Source organism: Canis lupus, chromosome X (genome assembly GCF_003254725.2).
Source record: "Canis lupus dingo isolate Sandy chromosome X, ASM325472v2, whole genome shotgun sequence".
NCBI lineage: Eukaryota > Metazoa > Chordata > Mammalia > Carnivora > Canidae > Canis > Canis lupus.
This window is the reverse complement of record NC_064281.1, coordinates 122,292,458-122,315,865: the sequence shown is the minus strand read 5'-3', so window position 1 is coordinate 122,315,865 and position 23,408 is coordinate 122,292,458. Positions and strand designations below refer to the sequence as shown.

General features: G+C 60.4%; 2 protein-coding genes and 1 long non-coding RNA gene across 8 annotated transcripts in view; 2 read left to right on the top strand and 1 right to left on the bottom strand.

Moving 5' to 3' along the window:
- Positions 1-1,064: 1,064 nt before the first annotated feature.
- Positions 1,065-19,478, bottom strand: ABCD1 (ATP binding cassette subfamily D member 1). The gene is made up of 10 exons (XM_025460617.3): positions 18,157-19,478; positions 15,283-15,463; positions 9,245-9,387; positions 8,989-9,157; positions 8,307-8,401; positions 5,571-5,716; positions 5,010-5,155; positions 2,704-2,788; positions 2,332-2,457; positions 1,065-2,206 (listed from the first exon to the last, which is right to left on the bottom strand). The coding sequence occupies exons 1-10, from the start codon at positions 19,054-19,056 to the stop codon at positions 1,996-1,998; spliced, it is 2,202 nt and encodes a 733-aa protein (XP_025316402.1). The 5' UTR covers positions 19,057-19,478; the 3' UTR covers positions 1,065-1,995.
- On the top strand, positions 5,713-10,869 carry LOC125754609 (uncharacterized). The gene is made up of 2 exons (XR_007409305.1): positions 5,713-7,244; positions 7,358-10,869. It is a non-coding gene; the product is annotated as an uncharacterized LOC125754609 (long non-coding RNA).
- Positions 14,703-23,408, top strand: part of BCAP31 (B cell receptor associated protein 31) — a 34,853-nt gene continuing 26,147 nt past the window's right edge. Inside the window, exons 1-3 of one of the 6 annotated variants that reach the window (XM_025460620.3) lie at positions 14,703-14,828; positions 21,032-21,167; positions 22,898-22,998. In XM_025460620.3, coding sequence (XP_025316405.1) covers positions 21,076-21,167; positions 22,898-22,998 — 193 coding nt within the window. In that variant the 5' untranslated portion in view covers positions 14,703-14,828; positions 21,032-21,075. Of the gene's footprint in view, positions 14,829-17,517; positions 17,586-19,816; positions 20,041-20,762; positions 20,932-21,005; positions 21,168-22,897; positions 22,999-23,408 lie in introns of those variants that run through there. The other 5 variants (XM_035711432.2, XM_025460618.2, XM_025460619.3 and 2 more) reach the window with 5 other exon arrangements.

The window sequence follows — 23,408 nt, the reverse complement described above, 5'->3', positions numbered from 1 at the left end:
TCGTCTATTATCCATAGATCGATTTTTTTTTTTTTAGGTGAAATTCACATAACATGAAATCAAGCCTTTTAAAGGGCAGAGTTCGGTGACATTTAGTACGGCCACAATGTGTAACCGTCACCTCTACAGCTCCAGAACATTGCCCCGAAAGGAAACCCAGCCCCTGGCAACAGCTCCTCTGCTTTGTGTCGCTATAGATTTGCCTATTCTGGACATTTCCTACCCACGAACTCACACAGTGCGTGGTCTTCTGTGTCTGGCTTCTTTCACTTACTGTCATGTTTCTACAGTCCGTCCATGCTGCAGCGGGGCTCAAACCTCATTCTTTTTTAGCCAATAGCATCCTATCGTATTAGACAGACCACATTTGGTTGGCTCATTCCTGCTGATGGACTTCTGGGCTGTCTCCACTTTTGGCTTATCATCAAAAGCCCTGCTACGAACGTTCACGTCTAAGTTTCGGACTGAGCACCTGCTTTGAGCCTCACTTCCCTTCCCACGAGCAGCGGACGGGGACCCAGCTGTGCGCTCTCGCCTCCCCGCAGCATCACTGTATGCGGTTTCCATCCTGCCTCCCAAGGCCCCGCGCCTTCCTTCCTCTCCCTCCGCATCACATTGACCATGATGCCCTGTGGCGTGCTCAGCATGCACCTCTGGGCGTCCCTACGAGTGTTCCCTCTCCCTAGAAGGTCTAGGACCACTTCTTCACTGCAGCCCTCCTCCCGCTCTGTGCCTGCCCTGCAGCCCCCCAGCCCACTTTGCAGCTCACGGCTTTTCCCACAGCATCTTTCCAGAAGCTCCTCCTGCAGGGACCGGGCAAGCGTCCTCTCCGCTCCACCCCAGCACCTGGCCCACGATTGCTCCAGAGTCCTGTTTGTGCTCAGCCAATATTTTTGTGAGATGTTGCTAAATCTACCTCCCCACCGAGTCAGCTGGAGAATATGCTGAGCTGTGTCTTTGCGTGGGGGCAGGGGTGGCAGTGCCTCCTTCCACCCCAGGCAACCTCATGCTCCTCCCCGTCTGCCCCACAAGCCCCGCCAGAGAAACAGGCCAGGAGGCAGGACTGCACTTTCTGTGGGAGGCTTTTACTGAGGGATTGAGGGATGCTCCCCGGCCAGAGGGCAGAGGACCTGGAAAGGCACATGCGGTGGCTGTGGTGGGGTCTCCCTCTTGGGTGGGGGCCGGCTCTGCAGAGACAGCTCCCCTGGCTGACCCCTCTTTGGCACTGAGCTGGGCACACAGGTGCCCTCATGCCCGGCAGCCCCAGCCCCTGTTTCCCCGTTCAGTTGGCCTGTGCCCCCCACCCCACCCCGGGAGGTGGCTGGCAGTGTACGCTGGTGGGGCAACAGGCCACCGGGGGCTGGCTCAATGGCTGGCAGGGTGCTTGTGTTGGCAATCGAGATGGCTCCCGACGGGACTCCAGTAAATTAGCTTGTAGAAGGAAAGAAGGCCAGGGGCCAACAGGAGCAGGGGCTACATTCTTACCAGCGCTTGCTCAGAAATGTTGTGCAATCCTTCCTCCCGAGGGCTCTTAGAGACAACCGGCAGGGAGAAGGGGTACACGCGAGGGGCCCTGTCTGGCTGCTTCTATGGCAGGAAGGGTGTCCCGGGGGACGGGAGCCTCGCTGGGCCATCCGGGCGGTAGCAGTGGATGGCCCGTGGGGTCTCCAAGGGACTGAAGAGGAGGGCGCTGGGGGGACCGTGGCGTCAGGAGAGCAGGGCCCCAGAAACGCAAGGCTCTGCACGGACTGGCTGGCGGTGCGAGTGGGGGGCTCATCTCCACCCCCGCCCCCAGGAGAGAAGGCAGGACCACCTGGCCCGGCCAGGGGAGGGGGCCCGGGGACAGGCACGTGGTTTTGCCGGCAGTCCTCGAAGCGGGGCAGGCCTGTGGCCAGGAGGCCTGGGAGGGAGAGGCATGCAGGGTGGGCCCGCGGCAGGGCTGGGTGCAGGGGTCGGCGGGCAAGTGCCGCTGTTTCCTTCGCGTGACTGCAGGGCTCAGGGGGGGACGGCACCCTGGAGGACCCCGGAGCCTTGGCCCAGGATTTGGCAGAGCTCCTGGAGGCGCCGCTGCATCTTGGGGATGCCCGCCAGCTGCTGCTCCAGCCGCTGCTTCTCCTCCGTCAGGCTCAGGCGGGCGGCAGAGTCCAGCTTCTCGAACTTCCAGCCGCCCTCCCCGTCAAACTGGAGCAAGTGCGTGTGGTACTTCCTGGGCCGGCAGAGGGACGGGGGCAGGGGCTGTTCAGCAGGAGACACTTGGCGGGTCTCTCCCCAGCTGCCAAGGCGTGGGCGCGCATGTGAGAGCGAACGCGGGCGGGGAGGGAGGGCACCTACCAGAGGGAGGGCCGGTGGGTGATGGAAAGCAGGGCAATGCCAGCGTCCTTGGCCGCCTGGAAGATCTTGCCTTCCACGTCGATGCTCACGGCGCTGGTGCACTCATCCAGAAGCGCGTACTTGGGCCTTGGGGTGGGGTCGAAGGCGCCAGGCTGTGGGGTCCTTCCAAGCCTCGGCCTCCCCCGCCGCCACACGGTGGGCACCCCGCTCGGCCTACCGGATCCCGCTTCTTGGGGCTACGGTGAGGCCTCCTCGGGGCACCCCCCACCTGGCTGCCCTGCCCGGGCCCCTGGACACCCCACGCTGCCCCTGGTGCCCGCTGCGGGCTGGGCGCCCGAGGGAGCCCCGCTGCCCCCCGACAGCCCAGCTCACCTGTGGTAGAACATGCGGGCCATGCCGATTCTCTGCTTCTCGCCCCCCGACAGCACGTCCTTCCAGTCGCACACGGCCTCCCAGCCTAGGCAAGGACAAGGGGCTTCTGTTCAATTCCGCAGGGGCTGTCCCTGACCCAGGGACAGTGGGAGGGGCCGAAGATGCTAGTGACCGTGGGATACGGGGCTCGTGTGGCCCAGATGCTTATCCATCTGCAGGTGACACTTGAACAGTCAAAAAAGACTTGGGGACAGCATCATGTCCCCTCCAAGACATGTGGGACCCCCATGCCCCAGGGCCTCCTGGGAGCCACGGCCTTCCCAAGGGGCCCGCTGTCCGAGGTCGGGGGGCTGCGCCCGGATCCCACGGACCTGCCTCCTGACGTCACGGGGCCCTCTGGACCCCCAGAGGGTGGCCACGGGCAGACGCAGGGCGAGGACCGCCGCCCGCGAGCCAGGGACCCAGGCCCGGCACGGTCTCGATCTCAGCCCGGAGACCCCTGCGCTTCCGGCCGCGGCCCTGGAGGGGCTACGTGGCAGGTGCTCGGCCACCGGGGCCCCGTGTCGCAGCCGCCCTGGCCGACGCTTGCAGGATGCACGCAGGACGCGGCGGGCGCGGTGCTGAGGGCCAGCCAGCGCTTCCAGCGGTGGCCCAGTCCCAGGGATGCCGCAGGGGTCTCTCCAGAAGGCTTCTCACCCGCAGGGACCGGCTGCTGGTGTCATCGCCGGGTGCCAGGGCCTCAGCAAGTCTGAGCAGAAGTGAGTCCTCGTGTCCTACCTCCACTCTGCCTCCCACGGGCCTAGAAGTTTTGTCAGGCCGTGTGGCCACCCACAGAACACTCTCCTCGGTAGCTTGTCTGGAGGTGACGTGTGACCATGTGACTGAACTCTGGCCAGTGGGGTGTAAGCGTGTTACACGTGTCAGCTTCTGGAACTTTCTCTCAAAGACACAGGGCGGGTACCCCTGGCCCTTTCCCCCACGCTGCCCCTTTCTCCATCCCGCGGCCTGGGATGTGACGTGATGGCTGGAGCACCCGTCTTGCACCAGGAGGTGACCTTGGGAATGGAGGCCACACACCGCTGAGTGACCCGAGGGGCCCTCACACGGCTGGGGATGCGCCTGCTTCCCTCAGGACGTCTGTGTCGCGGTAAGATAAACCTGCGACCCATCTGAGCCCCTGTTGGGGGGCGGGTTCTGCTACTCGCAGCCGAACTCAGTGCTAACAGCCCGGGGGGGCCCCCGGAAGACAGGAGGAGGGGTGCGCTCCCAGGTGCGGGGCGGCTGGAACATGAAAGACAGAGGGAAGCTGGGGATGAAGCCCGGGGGTCCACGGCACCCAGGGGAGGCCCGCGAGGGGCGGCGCCACCCAGTGCCCCAGCTCGGGCCAGCCGTCTTTGTGACACGGGGGACGACACCCGGGCAGGAGCCTCGGGAATCACCTGCGGTTCCCTGCAGGCCTGCTCTGAGCCCTGATGGGGCTCACGGTGGCGTTTACTGCTGGTGCTGAGAGAGGGACCGGTACCTGCCCTTCTCGGGAGGAAGAGTCAGGGGCCCAGGTCACTGCTTAAGTAAGGTCAAGCGCCCCTTAAGGGATGGAGGCAGGGGTGGGACCCCACTTGTCAGATTTCCCAGAGGAAACTGGGCCCAGCCCCACCTTGGTTTCTCCCCTGCGGCTGGGCCACCCTCCTCGCCTCCTGCCCTCTGGGCACCATGGGTATTTGCAGACAAGCCCGGTAGGCCCTCGAGCAGTGCCTTCTCCGGCTACCAGGCTGTCCCTGCACTGCCGCGGGCTCCTACCCAGGGGCTGGCACCTCCAGGGCTCTGTCCTGCCTCCCACGCCGGGGGTCCTCTGCACACACACCTCGTGCTCACCCAATCCCCAGCTGCCCTGCTCATGCCCAGCGTCCGTCCTCTTGCTGAAATGTGACACTGACCTGTCACGTCCCTGCCTAGAAGCTTCCAAAGGCTTCCTTCACTGTCAGGGAAAGCCCGGGCTCCCCGCTGGGCCCACTGGGCCCTCCCTGCCATGAGCCCCAGAGCCTGGAGAGGGTGTCCTGGGCCGAAAGCGAGCGCGCCCGCTGGATGCCTCCCCTGCCTCGGGGACTCAGGTCCACACTGGTGGGTGGGGCTTCCAGGGCTCCTAGCACTTTGGACTCCTGGACGGCGGGGCCGTGTCCCTCCGGGGCCGGGGCGGGGGTGGCGGGGGGGAGCAGCAGCAGGCCCTTCACCTGAGTGTTGGGACAAAGGGCAATGTTGAGGGCTCGCTCCGTGGCGCTGCCAGGTGAGACGCGCCGCCGCCTCCCTACCTCCTTCCCGCTGCAGGATGTGGTTCAGGTGCACGATGTCCAGGATGGCTTCCAAGTGCTGCTCCGAGTAGCCTTTCCTGCGCATGTCCTCCACGGAGTCTGGGTAGATCACCTGGTCCCGCAAGGAGCCCACGGACATGTAGGGCCTGTGGGAAGGCTGCGTGTCTACCCGGGGCAGGGCTGCCCTGTGCGTCAGCGGGGCCCTGTCACCGGCCCTGGTTGCTGGGGGCAGGGCCGACCCCCGCTGCTAAGCGACCCGGGCAGTGCTCACAAGCCCCCTGCACGCACGCTCACAATGTGCACCCCCACACCCCCACACCGTACAGCACACGTGCACAGATGCCTCGCACCCCCCTCCTGCGCGTGCACACCCCCCCCCCCCAGCTACCAAGTTGCCAGGTGAGTAGGCCACGGCCCGACGGCAGGTGGAGGCACCATGGCCCCTCCGACTCCGGGGCCACGACCTCGCTGAGCTCTCCCGATGCCCCCCGCTCTGCTGCTCCTGGGTGGCAGGTCCCACGGGTGAAGGGGTAGGGGCGGAGCGGCGGGACCTCCCCTCACCTCTGAGGGATGTAGAACATGCGCTGGGGCGGGGGCTTGTACAGCACGCCGCCGTAAGTGGGCCAGAGACCGCCGAGGATCCGGAACAGAGAACTCTTGCCGCAGCCGTTGGGGCCCGTGATGAGCAGGTGCATGCCTTCTTCCACCTGCGGAGGCAGCGGTGCTGGTACCTGGCGGGGGGGGAGGGGGCTGCACGGGCCTCCGTCCCCTCCCCCGGGGCCCCCATCCGGGGCCGTGCCCAGGCTGGTAGGCAGGCCATTCTCGGGGTCTTGGTGTCGGACAGCAGGGCATGAAGGATGAGGTGTGGCAGCCAGAGCCCTAGCCAGACGCCTGTTTGGGGTCCGGGCCTGATCCCTAAGCCCCTGCCATGCACCAGAGAGCAGGGGGCCAGCGTGAGGAAGGCCCCAGGAGGTCAGCGGCACCCTCTTGCCCGCCGTCCCAGCTCACCAGGACTCCCAGTGTCTTGGCTTCCCAGGCAGACTTGCTCTCCCGGGAGGCCCGGGCCCGGGCCAGGGGCTTTCTTTCGAGTTCTGGGTGGACAGTGATAACCCCCCACTCTGTTCCTAATGCCTGGCTAGTCCCCCTTCCCCCTGGGCCTCTCACTGCCCCCGCGGGTGCTAGGGCGCTGGCCGGAGGCCGCTGTGACCCCTGCGCTCAGCGTGAAGGGCCTCGGGCTCTCCAGTTAGCCCACTACACGGTGCCCACTGGCCTTAGGGAGATGCCTCCCGTAGGAGAAAGGCCAGCCGAGCTTGGGCGGAGTGTGCAGGAAGGAAGGGGTCAGGCGGCAGGGCACTGAGGCCACAGCTCCCCCCCTCGCCAGGTCCGAGTGGCAGTGTTGTGGATTGAGCGGGATCGCCCCCAGACGCGTGTGTTATGGTCCTAACCCCCGAGACCTCAGAACGTGACCTTATTCGGAAAAAGAGTCCTTGCAAATGCAGTCAGTTAAATTTAGATGAGCTCATCCTGGAGTGGGGTGGGCCCCTCATCCGCTGTCACCGGTGTCCTTAGCAAAAGGGGACTTTTGGACACGGAGACGTGCACACGGGGAGCAGGCCACGTGACGAGGAGGCCGAGACCGAGGTGAGGCTTCTGGGAACACCACTGATGGCCAGTATGGCACCCGGACTGGGAGCGGCCGGGAGCAGACTGGGAGCGAAGCGCTTCTGCTGTCCGAGCCCATCACTTTGTGATCCTTTGTCAAATTATAAATGCCCTGGGGCGGGGGGGGGTGCTGGGCCCCCCTCCTCCATGGTGGATGCGCAAGGGCCAGTGCCTCAGGCCTGGCTCCCCCCCCACCGTGGCGCCCCGGCGGCCTCCCTGGTCCTCTTCCCCGGGCCTCTCCCTCCTCGGCCGACCTGCCCCACGGCCTGGCCCATCATGACCGGGAACTGCTCCCGTCTGTTCCCGGCATCTCCCAGCCCCCGAGCCCAGCTTCCGCCTCGCCCCGCACCCCGGCTCCTCCGTCCAGACACCCCTCCTCACCTGGCCTTGCTCCCTAACCAGCTGCACCCTGGAGAGCCAGGGCCCCTGGTCTTTGCCTACTTGGCTGCCGCTGGGCCTGCAGGGAAATCGTTTGCCTTGGATAAACCAGCCATTGGTGGCTCCCTGTCACACCCCAAGAGTGAGCACGGCCAGGGGCGACGGGGATCACGCCACCGTCCTGTGCCGCTCGGGGTAACGGAACGTGCCCAGCCTCCAAGCGGCTCTCGGGGCCCCTCTCGGCAGACCAGGGCAAGGAGCCCCCACTGGCCCCAGCAGCCGCTGACCCTCCACTCGCCTCTCCCCAGGTCCTCCCCGCCGGGCCCCGGCTCCAGGCCACCCAGCTGCGGCCCCTCGGCTCCCCGCTCCTGCCACCACTGCCTGCCTCTGGGGGAGGCCTTCTTCCTCATGCTGCCCACCTCCCCGAGCCCCCGTGCAGCTTCCTGTGACCTCTGCTCACCTCGGGGATAGGACCATCCTTCCCGCGGCCCCCACGGGATCCCGCGCAGCTCACTGGGACCTTGGCACTACTTTAGGGGACCCGGCGTGGGGCCTCCCTGAAGGCAGTGCCCGTCCAACTTACGTCTGCTTCCCAGTGCCCAGCCCAGGAAGGAAGGAACGATTCCCTCTCACTGCTTACACGGACCGCCCCAACCCCAGGCCTCTCCTTCTATCAGGCCCCGACCATGTCGGAAGCTTCAACTAGGGACGCCGGAGACTGGTGGGTGTTGGCCTCCGGGGCTTCCTTTCTGCAGACAGCCTCTGCAGTGGCTGGGAGCCCTCCCGCCGGGCCAGGCTGTACCCAGCACACACCCACGCTGGAGGCTCCTTAAAGCAGACGGAGGGGACCCTAAGCCCAGGTCACTGGAGGAATCTATTTCACCATAGTTACAGTTGAAGCAGAGCGCCCAAGTCCTGGGCTTCTCGGGGATGGGGGCGGGGGGGGGGGATGGCAACATAGGGCCAGGGCCAGGAGCCCCTGGGTGCCCCTTGGCTCCTCCTAGTAGTCGCTAGTCACTTTTATGACTCTGCTGCGATAGAATCAACAGTCAGAGACACGTTGGCATCTCACCTTGACCTTAGCCCACTAGCCAAGTAGATCTGGGTAATGACAACACATCCAGGCCCAATAAGCCAGACACCGAGGGTTGGGGCTTGCAGCTACAGAAGGTTAGGCCCAGGGCCCCATAGCTGAGCCCAGCCAGGCCAGCACTCCTGGGTCAGGCGACCCCCCACCCCGTCCCCCACTTGACCTACCCTGATATTGAGGCTGGCCACCACCACCTCTCCCGTGGGCGTGATGATGGGGATGTTCTCACAGATAATTCCCTGTTCCACATCTACCACTTGGCCTGGAGAGAGAACGCAATGAAGGAATAGAGGGAGCAGCAGCACTCCCTCTGCCTTCTGGTGGGTTCCACGTGCCACTCCACCGCTAACGGCATGCCAGTGTGTGGTCCGGGGACCCTTGGGAATATGGGTCTTCCGGAAGCCTGCCCCCAACCAGCATGTGGTGCTCTCCTCTGGACAGGGGAGGGGCAATGTCACTTCTCTGGCTTCTGGAACCTGAGGCACGGAGTCCACCTTTGCTCTGTAAAACCCTCTGCTCCTGGCACTATTTTAATGGCAGCTTTGACGTTTGGGCCCCTCTTCCACAGTACCCGGCCCCTGCTGTAGTCTCGAACTTTCGCTTGCTGCCCACATGGGAGAGTGATCCCTTCTACTCAGGGACTGCATCTCCCTCTTTTGCGAAGAGAAACAAGAGAAATCTCTGGCCAGAGCACCGGGAAGGAGCTGGCAAGTGAGAGGGATGACTAGCAGCTACCACTCGGGGAAAGAAGGTGACGGGGGTCACGGCAGGCCCCGGAAGCCCTCCCTGGGACACAGCTCAAAGATCCTGCCCTCCGGGTGGGGGTGTCCGTGGGGAGCGCGCCCTTACCTCGGATCTGCAGGGGCCCCTCTACGTGGACACCAGACCTCACCACAGCCCCGGGCCCTGCCTGAGTGTCCTCCAGCTCCCCGGGCCTCTTGAAACGGCAGTGCTGGACATCTTCAAATACCTGGAACATCTCGTGTACTCGGGCTGTGTAGCCGGCCAGCTCTGTCACCTGCGGGGATGGTGACCTGGCTCAGACACTGCCAGCTGGGGGAGCGGTGGGAGGCATGGCAGGGGGCGGTGCTGGGCTGGGGGGTACCTCCTTGTAGGATGACATGATCCGCTCGATGGCATCCGCAGCAGCTGTGAGGAGGTTGCGGGCAATGGTGAAGGCCTCCGTGCGCTCGCTCACGAGCTCCTCCTCCCTCATCTCCAAGGCTGCCTTCTTCACTGCCTCTGAGTCTATGGGGCACAGGGGAAAGGAGGGGACTGTGGGAAAGCAAAACTGACCCCCTGGGGAAAAGAAAAGTCTCTCCAGCAGATGGTGCTGGGACAACCGGGTATCCACTTGCAAAAGGATGACCCCTGCTTCACACACCCCCAAAACTAACATATGGCTCCTTAAACATGATGCCAAAAGCACAGGCAACAAAAGAAAAACAGATCAATGAGCTTCATCAAAATTAAAACTTTTGGGGTTGGGACGCCTGGGTGTCTCTGGTTGAGCACCTGCCTTTGGCTCAGGGCGTGACCCTGGGGTCCCGGGATCGAGTCCCACATCGGGCTCCCCAAAGGGAGCCTGCTTCTCCCTCTGCCTGTGTCTCTGCCTCTCTCTGTCTCTCTCTGTGTCTCTCATGAATATATAAATAAAATCTTTAAAAAAATTAATAAAAAATAAAACTTTGGGCAGCCCCGGTGGCTCAGTGGTTTAGTGCTGCCTTCAGCCCAGGGCGTGATCCTGGAGACCCGGGATTGAGTCCTACATCAGGCTCCTTGCGTGGACCCTGCTTCTCCCTCTGTCTCTCTGTCTCTGTCTCTCTCTAATAAATAAATAAAAAATAAATAAAACTTTCGGGGGCACCAAAGGGAACCATCCGGAAAGTGAAAAGACAGCAGCCTATAGACTGGGAGAAGACTATCTGCAAATCACATATCCGAGAAGATCTCGGATCCAGAATACCGTAAGGAACCTTTTCCACTCAACAACAAAGAGAACCCGATGAAACCGTGGGCAAAGGATCTCAACAGATGATTCTACTGTATTCTGAGATCTACAAATGGCTAAGAAGCACGTGAAAAGATGCTCAACATTATTAGTCATCAGGGAAATAGAAATCGAAGCCACGGGGAGATACCGCCCCACGCCTACTGGGATGGCTGGTGGGGATGTAGGATGGTGCAGCTGCGTGCAAACCAGCCAGGCAGGTCCTCCAAAAGTTCAACGTAGACTTCCCACGGAACCCAACAACTCTCCTCCCGGGCATGCATCCACGAGACACAAAAACACGCGTTCACACCAAAACCTGTACACAAATGGTGATGGCAGTAGTGCTCGTAATCATCAAAACGTATAAACGACCCGAATGTCCACCAGTGAACGAACAAACTGCGGTACGCGTAAATAATGGACGATTATTCGGCCATAAAAAGGAGGTGCTGATTCACCCTACAATGTGGATGAACCTTGAAAATGTGATGCTGAGTGAAAGAAGGCCGACACAGAAGGCCACAGATTGTGTGATTCTATTCATGTGAAATGTCCACGAGAGGCAAATCCACAGCAAGAGAAAGATGAGTGGGTGCAGGGGGCTGGGGAGTGCTGGAGAGTGACTGCTAATGAGTCCAGGGTTTCTTTTTGGGGTGATGATGATGTTGTGGATTTAGTGGTGATGGTTGCACAATTTCCTGAATATATTAAAAACCACTTAATTGTACACTTTAAAAGGCTGAATTGTACGGTATGTTAATTACATCCGAATAATCTGGATCAGAAGATGAGCCGTAAGCATTTGCCTTTCTTTTTTGGCACAACCAGCTCCTTTTCCCTAAAGTGCCCTCGCTCTGTGTCTTATGCTAAGGATGGCAGCCCCTCTCGGGGCCACACCTGCACCCCATCATCCAACACCCAGAGCCGTCGTCCCCCCGAGTCTTTCCAACATGTGTGTCCCTTTTGGACCTCGTTTCTCCCTCATCTCATGCCTCGACACTGTATTCTGTGGCCCTCGTGAGAATGGCCATCCTCGACGCCCCTATTTCTCCCTGGGAGCCTGTTTCTGTCTCGACTTGCTTTTCTAGTTCAGTCTAGACTCCGTGGTTGCTCCCTTTAATCCTCTTCTGTCAGTGGCCTTGATTCCCTTGACCCTTAGAGCTCCTGAGTGGGCAGGGCTTTTACACAAGGAATGTTCTGGAAATGGTGATGGGGAGCAAGGGGAAGGCTGACTCTGAGCGTCCTGGGGTGTGGGAGAGTGAGCAGTGCTCACTGGGGTATCCAGGGGAAGCTGAGGCTCCTGGGGCTGAAGTGGTGGGAAGGAATTTCCCATGATGGGCCCAAGGACTCTATCCGGGGTGGGGGCATATGTCAATATGTCAATTCAAGGTGGAAGCCTTAGAAATATGACGGCAGAGGTGGGGTGGGAAGGTGGGAAGGCAGAGGTGGGGTGGGAAGGTGGGAAGGCAGAGGTGGGGTGGCCTCAGGGCAGTACAGGGTGGAAAAGGCACGGGATGGACGGCCTGACTGCCTCGCATTGCCTTTTCTTGGGCCTGGCCCAGCAATCCAAGGAACAAGACACGGGTGGGGGTTAATCCTGACAGTTTATGGCCCTGGGCCTGCCTTCCCACTGTGCCCCCAGGGTCATAGCCCCCAACAGGCAGGGGGGACATAAGCTGTCCTCCCCAGACATCCTAAAAGCCGGACAGTGCTGCACAGAAAGAGAAACGGTTCGCCGTTGCTGGGGGCGTCCTGGCCACAGCGGGCACCTCCCCGGAGACAGCACCGACTGCCCTCTGTGGGCTTCCTCAGAGGCTCAGGCAGCTAAGACCAGAGCCCCGGGGCAGGACACCAGGCAGCCGTTCACGGTAAGGCCATCCTCCCTCTGGGCCCTCTGGCCTTGCAGCCCCGGCAGGCCAAAGGGATCTGAATTTCCCGCATTTGGTAAGTGTCTAACTCCTCCCGTAGATCCCCAGGGCCCCCAGCCTCCTGGAGGAGGCCCTCGGAGCCCTCACTGGCCACCGGGTCCTGGGGACACGGCAAGGACAAAACAGACAAAAATCCCCGCCCCCAGTGAGCACGCATAGCCTAACGTGACAAGAGTGACGACAAACCAAATAGAGAAGTGGAATAGACAGTGTGGTCGGCGGTGGGAGAGCAACGGGCGAGCGGGGAAGGAGAAGAGGGCGGCGGGGCGGTGGGTCCCCAGAGGAGAGAGCGTTCCCGGCAGAGCCCTGCTTCAGGGGAACAACGAGGAGGCCAGTAGGACGGCAGTAGTCAGGAAGGAGCCTGGGGACCAGACAGGGGTCTGGGGCCCAGGGACAGCTACAGAGGAAGGGGGCTGCAGGCGCTCCCTTGCAGAAACCACAGGTCGGTGTCCTTGGGATGGATTCCCATGCTCCAGGCCAGGGGTGCTGACTGGGCCCGGCACCTGTGCCTAAATCAAGGCCACCACCCTCATGTAAGGCCTTTGCAGCCGAAAGTAATATCCCCCTCCAGTTAGAGCCTTCCTCTTGGGGGTCACCCAGGGGCGGACAGGTAGCAGAGGGTCCAGAAGCCCCAGGGTAGAGACACAAATAGGGAGAGAATCAGACTTCTGGTTCTGAAACAAGTCAGGCTCTCTCTCTCTTATATGCAATTGAAAACCCTCTTACTACCAAACTGCATGAAAGAACACATCTTTAAAAAATTTTTTACAATAGGTTTTGTTTATTCTTTTTTTTTCAAGATTTTATTTATTTATTCATGAGAGATGGAGAGAGAGAGAGAGGCAGACACACAGGAGAAGCAGGTTCCCCACAAGGAGCCCAATGTGGAACTCGATCCCAGGACCCCGGGATCATGCCCTGAGCCGAAGGCAGGTGCTCAACCACTGAGCCCCCCCAGGCGTCCCTATTTATTCTTTTTAAGTAAGCTCTACACCCAACGTGGGGCTCCAACTCACAACCCTGAGATCAAGAGTCGCCCACTCCAGCAATGGAGCCAGCCAGGCGCCCCAAAGTATAACACCTTTTCAAGCAGAGCTGTGCTCCAAGGGAAGCAAGGAAATTTCCAGGAGCACAAAGAGGAGCCAGTATTCGGGTGCTCCCGTGAAATCTCCAGAGATGGGAGAAGACAGGGAAGTCTCTCTTGCATAGCTGGGGCTCTGGGTGCACCAAACAAAAGGTCTCCCCTAAGAATATGTAATTATGTGTCTGGAGTTCAAATTAATACCGCTGCCAAGGTCACGAGCCCCTCCTCCCCAAGCCGAGAAGCTAAGGCGAAAGGGCCTCCAAGTGGTTAATTACCCTGGCAGGCAGGTGTGTGTGGCCTGAACAAAAAAGCAAGTACACACCTTGCTGGGGAATGACCCCCCAGTTAGGCCACGCAGGGTTCCCACGGAAGTCTGGTAGCAACACCCACGGGGAAATGATCCACTGTGAGTGAACAGCAGCCGGTGGAAAATAAAGCTGGTTTACACGCCCAAGAATCCCCAAGCTGGACAGACACCATGGAGCGTAAAAAAGGAGCAGTCCAAGAATTGAGAGAATCAGACATCTACGAAAACAGTTTGAAATTCCTATTTGAGGGACGCCTGGGGGGGGTCAGTGGTTGAGCATCTGCCTTCAGCCCAGGGCCTGATCCCGGGGTCCCGGGATCGAGTCCCGCATCGGGCTCCCCGCATCGGGCTCCCCGCACGGGGCCTGCTTCTCCCTCTGCCTGTGTCTCTGCCTCTCTCTCTCTGAGTCTCTCACGAATAAATAAAAAAATCTAAAAAAAAAAAAAAAAAAAAAGAAATTCCTATTTGAAAAAAAAAGATGTCTGTTTTCAAATTTCTGTGTGAACAAGAAGCAAAAAGAACTTATAGAAATAGTCACTGAAATTTCAAAAAATTTCAAATCAGATGCAGCAAAAGAAAAAACGGATGGACAAGTGAGCATAAAAGATCTGTGGGGACGGCCCCGAATTCATACGGCAAAGTGGTGAGGAGTCGCAACGGAGTCAGTGAGAAGAAAAGAGTAAAAGAAGGAGACCAAGGCCATATTTGAAAAGATCACAGCTGAGAATTTTCCAGAATGACAGGACACCCTGAATATCCGAAAGCCATACAACAAATCCCAAGCAGGATAAACAGAAGCCTACAGGTAAATACTTCACAGGGAAGCTGCAGGATGCCAGGGAGGAAAGTCCAGAAGTAACCAGAGAGACAATGCAGACTGTCCAACAGGGACAATGGAATATTGTCAAGGGGCAGAGATAGTAATCGTCCCCCCAACTCCCACACCCAACTAAACGTTAGTCTAGGAAAAGAGTAAAATAAAGATGTTTTCAGACAACAGAACAATCTCAATGTTTCCATAACAAAAGCTTTGTGGGGGGGAAAAACTTCTAGAAGACGTCCCTCTGGAAGAAGGTAACTGGGCTGTGGGAAAGGACCAGCGAGCAAAGAAATCGGTGACCAGAGGGCTGAATTTAAACACACATTGACCCAATCAAGCAAGAAGCAAAGCGTAAAAACAACAGGAAGGCAAACTTGACCCCGGGCTACATCACACATGGGCATGGCGGGGCCCTGAGCTAGAAGATTCTAAAGGCTGGGTGGAGGAGGAGCTCGCAGTTAGCGCGTGTTAACCTTTCAGAGGGCGGCCACCAAAAGACTGCCAGCAGAGGGACAAAGGGGAATCCTGATGACCCAAGAGCTAGAGTGACAAGCAAGGTAGGCTTTCCGGTCTCTCCTCACCCCCACCGCAGGCCTTAGGGCCGAGGTCCACGCCCGTCTATACCCGCGGCAACCCACGAGAGTTGTTTTAGGCACAGGAAAGCCAGGGCCCAAGCGACGAAGGAGCCGAAGCTGATTCCCCCTCCTTCCACTCCCAGGTGGCGGCGAGCCGAGGCCAGGACCAGGTGGGCGAGGGTGCGTGCGTCTGAGAAAGGGACACAGGGGCTCCCTGAGTCACAGTCCCCAGGCTCAGCGGCGCGGTGCCACGGGGCGTGGAATGGCGGAGAGGGGAGACAGGCCGAGCAGAAGGCAACCAGGAGCTCCGGGACCCCGGCAGGGGCGCGGGCCTAGCAGAAAGGGCAGGCAGGTCAGCCAAGCTCCGGGGCCTCCCCAGCCCGGGAGGACAGGCTAGGGTTCGCGGCCCGGCCCCCTGGGACGCCGCGGCTCTCACCTGACTCCGAGTAGCCCGTGGCAGTGATTATGGGGACGGCCACCATGAGCAGGCCCGAGGCGCTCCACACGTACTTCATGAGGAACTGCTCCAGCATGATGTACCACAGGCGTTCCAGCAGGATAAGGTTAATCTGCGAGGCCAGGTCCTGGTACGAGTGCTGCAGCAGAGCGAGCTCCACCTGCGGAGGGCGGGAGAGGGAGGCCGGGCGGCCTCCTGGTAAGGCCCACGGGCACCACCAGAGTCTCCAAGCACCGCTCGGACACGCTATGCCATTTGGTGGCCACGACAAGGGCAAGGGTAGGGGGTTACGACTGGGCCCTATTCACAGGGGCCGGTTTCGAACTTCGGGACTGCCTGACGTCATAGTACCAGGGTTCGGTCGCCACCAAGAAGGGCCTCCCCACCCCCACCTTCCGAGGCCCATGGCCCCATCCTTTCTTTCCACCACCTGTCTAGCTGGCATGCTTACCACACCCCTGTTTTGCCCCGCGCAGCTTTGGGGCATCTCTGGGCAACTGCTGGCGGGGAGGGGGGTGCTAACCCTAACTAAGCTGAGGGCGGCACGGGAAAGCAACAGGCGGTACTTGGGTTTGAGGAACTCAGTTCCAGAGTCTCCCCATCTCCTTGGGCCCCACTGCCCCAACCTGCCCAAGGTTCCCCTGGATGAAGACCCGACACCGTATTGTCCCCCCAGAAAGCTGAAGGGCAGGCTCCTCCGCCGGTGCCGCCCTTCCCTCCCCATTGCCGCAGGGGCCACCACCTGCGACCCCAGGTCGCTTGCACAGCCGGGGAAAGGGGCTCCCGCAGGGTCTGGAGAAGAGAGCGGTGAAGGGAACGGAAGGCAGACCAGAGGGGTCTGGAACTGGTCATGGCAAGGCGGCCATTCAGTGGTGGCTTTCTAGGCTCCTTACAGGGGTCTGTGCCCCAGCCCCGCCTCTCACCCCCGGCTGAGCCCAGCTGCCCAGCCTGGCACCGTCTCCGTTGCTGAGTACTTCCGCACCTGACTCTCCACTTGGCTCTCATCACACGCCACAGCGTGTGTGCTCTCACGTCCACTGGACTGTGGGACGACGAAGCCCAAGAGCCAAAGGGACCTGCCCGAGCTCACACCACTTGGAGGACTTGGAGGCAGCAAGAGGCGTGACTTTGCACCATCCTGGCGGAGCCATCAGCAGAGAACCAGGTTCTCATAAACCTGCTTTGGTGCTTTGATTTGCTGAGAAAGGTTCACCTTGTTCTCCAGCCAGCGGCAGTTTGTGTGTACGTGTGTACGCGAATGAAATCTAACTCGGCCTCCTTCAGGGAGCTCAGTGAGAACAGGACACTGTGATGTCCGCCCGCCAGCCAGCCAGTCACCTCTGCCCTAACCTGTTGAATGGAGCCTGGGCCAGTGTCCATAGGGACATCAGCTGGTGGAACTGGGGTGAGCCACGTGCCTGCTCAGTGAAGGCACCTGACGCACCCACGAGGGCCCATCACCCCACACCACTTTCCAGCCCTTGAGCCGAGGTGGAAAGAGACAGGCTGTGGACACACGCCGGGGCCCTCCTGCCCCTACCAGCCAGGTCTGGCACACTGATTGGCTTTGCATCGAGTCCAATCCCGGTTCCTGAAGTGAGCACGCCTTCTCCGAGCACCCTGGCAATCCAGGCTCGTGCTGGGAGCTGGCAGGAGCGCCAGCCGGGGCTGACAATGTAGCTGCGGGTAAAGTGCCAAGCGCCTCACCCAAGGCCGTGGCTGACCGCCAAGGCCCTGCAGTCCAGCATGCGGGAGACGAGACCCGGGTTGTAGCTGCAGACCAGGCATTTTCCCCCAACCTGGAGCCCAGCCCTACACCTGGGATGCCCGCTGTGCACAGTTTAGGGACAAGCCTTTAAGAAAAAAAATCACGGCCCCTGCCCAACGTGCAGCCAACGGGACGAGGTCGGGCGACAAGAGGCCACCTGAGCCGGGAAGGACACACACGGGCCTCCTCCAGGAGGCGGCTATACCGTTGTGCCTCGTGCCCTTCCCTCCAGAAGCCCTCGGGAACCGAAACCGGAGTCGCAGAGAGCAGGGCCCGAGGCAGCTGCAACCCCAGGCACGAGGAAGGGGAGGGGCGAGGCGAGATAAAGGGAGCACTGGCCCCGAGTAACCTTTCCCAGCGCCAGGCTCCCGGCCGGCCTGCTGGGGAGCTGCGCGCCTGGGACCCGGGCGGAAGGGCGGCCGCGCGGGGGGCAGGGTGGCCGCCGGCGGGCAGGAAGTGCGTCCCGCCGCGGCGGCGGCCTGGGCCGGGCGGGCCTGGGGAGGCAGCCGAGCAGGTAGCCAGGCCGCCTGCGGGCGCGGGCGGGGGAGGCTCTGACCCCGGGCGCCCAGCACCGCCGGGGCTGTGGCCGCTCGTTAACGCCCGCTCGGGCTGAGTCATGCCCGTAACGCCGGCCTGCCGGGCCCACCAGCTGGGCCAGATGCCGGCCTTCAAAGGGCCCGGGGCCCAGCAGCCGGCCGTGCCCCCCCCCCCGCCCCCGGGTCCCTGCTTCCAGATGGCAGGAGCCTCCTCCCGGCTGGCTGTAGGAGCGGAGCAAGCAGGGAGCTCCCGCACCCCGAACCGCTAGGCTCCACCGCCCCGAGGCCAGGATAAGCACCCCGAGGGGGGGAGGAAGCAGAAGTGGCCCCGGGCGGTCCCCACCCGGCCTTCCTGCTTCTCCATTTCTGGGGCCTAAGCCTGGCTGCCCCAGGCCCTGCCATCCCCAGGCTGGTCTTCTGTGGCCTACCCACACCTCTGGCCTCGGCCCCCGCCAGCGCTGCTGTCCGTGGCCGCCTGCCCCCCGCCTGCCCCCCGCCTGCCCCCTGCCACCGGCTCTCGTCTGCGCCCAGTACCCCGAGCTGCCCCACCTCGTGGCCCCCATAGAAGGCGATCTCCTCTGAGTTGGCCACCACTCGGGAGTGCATGTAGCGCAGCTCTCCCTTCCTCCGCGCCTCCTCTGCCACCAGCTCGCCAAACTTGGGGGAGAAGGCTCGCAGCACGTTGGCTGTGAGGAACACAACGAGGCCGGCAATGGCCGAGGGCCAGGCTGTGCCGGCCCCACGGGAGCGGGCCGCCCGAAGCAGGGTGTAGGCGGTCACCGCCACGTCCAGGAGCGGCTTGGTGAGGTTGGAGTACAGGTGGGCCACAGAGGCGGCAAAGGCCACCACATCCTCGGTCAGGGACTGGTCAGGGTTGCGAAGCCGCCCGTCCATGTTGCTGACTCGGTAGTACGTCTGCTGGGAGAAGTAAAGGCTGTAGGCATGGGCCACTAGACGGCTGCGGAAAGACAGGGCCAGCTGGCCCTCGAGGTACCGGATGGCACTGTTGATGAAGGTGGCAGGGAGCGCGATGAGCAGCCACTGCAGGAGCTGCCAGCCGAAGGCCCGCGGGTCCTTGCGCACGATGCAGCGGGCCAGCCGGCCGTCCAGGCGGGCCACGTACACTGACAGGAAAGTCCGGCTCACCAGGGAGGCCGAGTGCAGCGCCAGCAGCCCCGTTTCCCGGCACAGTGTCCTGGGGAAGAGCAGCCGCAGGAGTCCCAGGAGCCGCTGCAAGAACACCCGGTTCACGCTGGCCTTGGCCGCTGTGGCCCCAGACACCTCCTGCGTGGACTCCCCTGCTGGTACCTGAGGGCCCCTGGTTGCAGCCAGGTAGTGCCGCACCAAAGGGTAGATTTTGTGGGCTCCATAGGCCGTGAGGGCCAGGACCAGGGCTGTGCGCTTCAGCGTGGTCACCCGCGAGGACCGGGGGGTGGAGAGCACCGGCATGTCACCTGGGTTGGATGCACGGGGCTGGGACTGGTGCCTGAGGCAGAAGTCGAGGCAGGTGGCTGGAAGGGTTGTTGCTCTGACCCCCGGTTCCTTGTCTAGGCAACTGGAAACCTTGCAGTGGTTCCTGAGACTGTCGCGTTAGGCCACCGGGGCGGTGCTGGGGACCCTGGTGCGGTGGGCTCGGGGGCCCTCCAGCGTAGCGGCCTCTTCAGGCAGCCAAGGTGGAGAAACTTGTCAGGCCCCCAGCCCCTGGGGGCAGAGCCTCGGGGGTGGGGGTAGGGGGTGTCGGCAGAGAGGGCGGCTCTTCCTCTCCACCTCCTCCTCCTCCTCCTCTCCCGGTGGCGCCCCTTCCCGGGGCACCGGGCGCGTCCGTCCGCTCCGCAGCCTGGCTGAAGCCGACAGTGACTTCGCCACCCGCCCCGAATCCCCACCCACCCACCCCTCCCCAGGGGCGAGTCGGGGGGAAGGGGCGGAGGCGGAGGAGGGGCGGGAGGCGGAGCCCGGGCGCGGCCGGCCCCACCCCGTTCTCGCTCTCCGGCTGGGCTCCGCCCCTTCCCCGACCACTGAGACGTGGGAGGACCGCGCGGGCCAGAGAAGCGCGCGCTGGCTTTCCCGCCAAGGACCCGCCCCGCTCCGCTCCCGGCGCGCCCGAGGCGTCCCCGCCCAGCCTCGAGGCGTCTCTTCTCCTCCAGTCCTGGGCTTTGGAGCCTCGGCTTGGGGGCGGGGCTCCAGGTGGCCGTGGGCGGAGCCCCGGGGCCTGGGTGCGGCTGGGAGCGGGGGGCGGGGCGCGGCGGGTGCTTCCGGTTTCCGGCCGCGGGGGAAGGGGCGGGGCCAGGGCCGTGTGGGAGCGTTGGTAGCGGCGGCCGCGGCGGCGACGGGGCGTGTGCGTTGGCTGTGGGGAGCTCGGTGAGCGTGGTTGCGCGCCCGGCTGGGCTCTGCGGACAGCCCGGTCCTCCGGGCCTTCGACGGGGGCGGCGGCGGGTAGCGCGGAGAGGCGGGAGTCCGGGGGCAGGGCTGGGCGGAGGGAAGTCGGGGCGGCGGCCGGAGTTGGGCTCTGGGGGCGTGAAGGCGTGGGGGCCGGCCGCGGGGCTGAGGGGCGGTGGCGAAGCTCCTCGCGACGGGCCGCCGGCCTGAGGCTGGAGGAGGGCGTGGCGGGCCAGGGCCTCGTCGGGGGCCGCGCGGGGGCAACGCGGGGGCCTGGAGCCGGGTGGGCGGCTGTGGCCGACCCGCGCTGCCGTGAGGGCTTCGTTCCTCCGGTTTCTCAGGAGACCGCTTTTTCTAGAACTTTCTCTAGACGGGGCCAGGAGATACTTAACTCGAGACCCGCATTTGCGCTTGGCCCCGACTCCCGCCCGGTAGGAGTCGCTCTTGTGGCTTTTCGGAGGTTCCCTGAGTTCTCCCACCGCCTCGGGAGTTAGACGAGCGGCGGCGTCGGAAGGTTTTTTTGTTTTGTTTTGTTTTTAGCGCCTGCTTTCGCCCGAGAGAGGGAGGCCGGAGGTTTTCTCTCGGCTCCGTTCGAGAAGGCTCGGGAGGGAAGGGCCTCCGGGGTTCCCTGGGGCTGGGTGTGGGGGCGCCGCGGCTCCTGGAGAAAGTGCGTTACTGAAACACTGCCGCCCTGAGGCTGACTGGGAAGGGAGTGTGCCTGATGGATGTCGAGAATTTTCTCCCGTTTATATAATCTTTATTAACGCTTTCCCAGTTAAGCAGGCGTAAGGAGTTTGCTGGACTCCGTCGGGAAAGGAATTCGCCGGAAAGGTGGCTCTTAATGCGCATCCTGGAGGGCAGCAAGCAATTCTGTCCTGGCAAACGGGAGTTTGTCAGGCCTTTGAGCACTGTTGGCCAAGTATCCCTGCTAAGTCGAGGCCAGTTTCAGTCAGTGGCTTAAAAAGACCCGAGTAGAGTGTTGGGGTAGAGGGTAAACAGCGGCTGCTCAGCTCTCACAACAGCTTCTGTCCCTTTTGTGTCCTGTCAGGAAACAAGCTCGCATCCCACTGTTGGAAACCTTCTAGCAACAGCATGAGTCTGCAGTGGACTGCAGTCGCCACCTTCCTCTATGCAGAGGTTTTTGCTGTGCTGCTTCTCTGCATTCCCTTCATTTCTCCCAAAAGGTATGGTCTGTGCAGCAAGCAGGCAAGCAAAAGGGTGATTGTTGCTGAGCCCCAAAACCTTGTGCATGCACAGTTGGTAAGACCCTGGAATTGGGGCCAGATGGAAACAGGTAGAACCTGTCTGGGGTTGAGGTGGCAGGGGTTGTATTTATTATTGCCAACCTTCCACACAGTTTTGCTTCGTCACATCTTTTTGAATTCCTTTCCCGTGCACACTGCCTTCTGGCCTTCAGAATGCTCCAAAAGAGAGAAGACCTCTCTCTGATTATGTTTCTTTCTTGGAATGATACCCTCTGCCTTCCCTCGGGGATTCAACGGGGTGGCAATATGGCATCTGGAACACTTGCACTATGGGGTCATGTTGTAGCTGATTTGGTAACCTCTGTTCTTCTAAGCAGCCCCGCTGGCACTGCGTAGCAGCCTCGTGAGCATTACTCAGCCTATGAGAGATGAAGCCATATTGCTTTTAATGAGCAAGGATCTGTTAAAAGTTAATTGGAAATTAATGTTTAATTACACATAATACGAGAACATTCTCTGATTTTAATTAGGCAATTGTAAATAAGGTAAATCTTTATAGATATTTTTAAAAATGATTTTTAAAAAGATTTTATTTATTTATTCATGAGAGAAACAGAGAGAGACGCAGAGACACATGCAGAGGGAGAAGCAGGCTCCATGCAGGGAGCCTGACATGGGACTCGATCCCGGATCCCCAGGATCACGCCCTGGGCTGAAGGCGGCGCTAAACTGCTGAGCGACCCAGGCTGCCTCTTAAAAATGATTAAAACAAAAACATAGATCTCTGACGTGATATAATAGGAAGCATATGATATTGTCTAGGACATATTTTAGCCAAAAGCCAGATCTGAATTTCTTTGCGCTTCATACAGTTCAGAGGAAATGTAGAGACAGAGGCCTTTTTGGAGCTGCAATCTGGGCACCTCTGTGGGAAAAACAACCTGGTTTCTGCAGAAAGTCAATTGGGAAAGAAGGTGGAAGAGGGCGAGGAGAGATTGAAGCTACTTATCAACTAAATGCAGAGTCAGAACCTTGTCTGTTCAAATTCAAACGAACCAAGTGTTAAAAAAAATTGCAGCAATTAGACTTTGGGACTCTGGCTCTGATAATGAGGGATTCTTGTTCATTTTCTTGAGGTTTCGTGATAGCATCATGATTGCATTAACCGTTCCTAAAGGTTCTTTTCTAACAGTTACCTCCTGAAGTATTTATGGAAAGAAACAAAGGGAGGTCTTGGGTCAGCTTCATAATAATCCAGGGTGGTGGAGGAGAAACTCCTCCATTATTTGAGGAAATAATGGGTATGTGGCAAGCATTTTGAACATTACATAGAGGAATGCAAAGAAAAGTTTAAGTTTTCTGTTTCACTGCCTCTGAAAGCCATATGTTAATTATCCTTGAATAATAGTAAAAAAGAACATTTTTGTTGCCTTCCCCAGAGACTACTAGTGTTTTGTTTTCTTTTTACTACTAGGGTTTTTAAGAGAGTGGTTTCACAGGAATTTCTGTATATGGCCAAGCATTCCCCCCCCCACACACACACACTCTCAAACAGATGTCCTACATTGAAGAACTGAGGACACTTGAAGCTGAAGCCGTTCAGGATATTTAGCCATTGGAGATGAGTGCAAGACTGGCTTTCTGTTCTCAGGGTCCTGGGTCCCAAGTGTATGTTTCTGCAGCTTTTTTTTTTTTTGTCTCCTTCACAGATGGCAGAAGATTTTCAAGTCCCGCCTGGTGGAGTTGGTAGTAACTTATGGCAACACCTTCTTTGTAGTCCTCATTGTCATCCTTGTGCTGCTGGTCATTGGTGAGTGAGCCATGGCTGAGGGCAGCTACGTGCCCCAGCCTCTCTGCCACAGCATGGCCTCTGCTGTAAAGCCTTGTGCAGTGTTCCATGTATAGCCTATAAGTTGGATTTCTCCGAGATAGAACACCTCAGTGCCTCCGTCTTCCTCTTGGAAGGAGGATCCCTCATCCCCGAAGAGAGTGCTCCTGACTGTTGGCAGGGCCTTTACTTTGACCGGCAGCCTTTTTGCATCCTGTGATGACCACTTCACCTTTTTGGGGTGGCTCCTCAGGTCATTTCAGAACTGAATCCGAGAGAAGCTGACTGGCTGATGTTGATCTTGGTTTAAGCAGCACTGCTTTTCAGTTATGTAGACAGGCTGTGAATAAGGGACCGAGTGACCAAATGGTCAGGGAGTGGGGCTGGAAAGG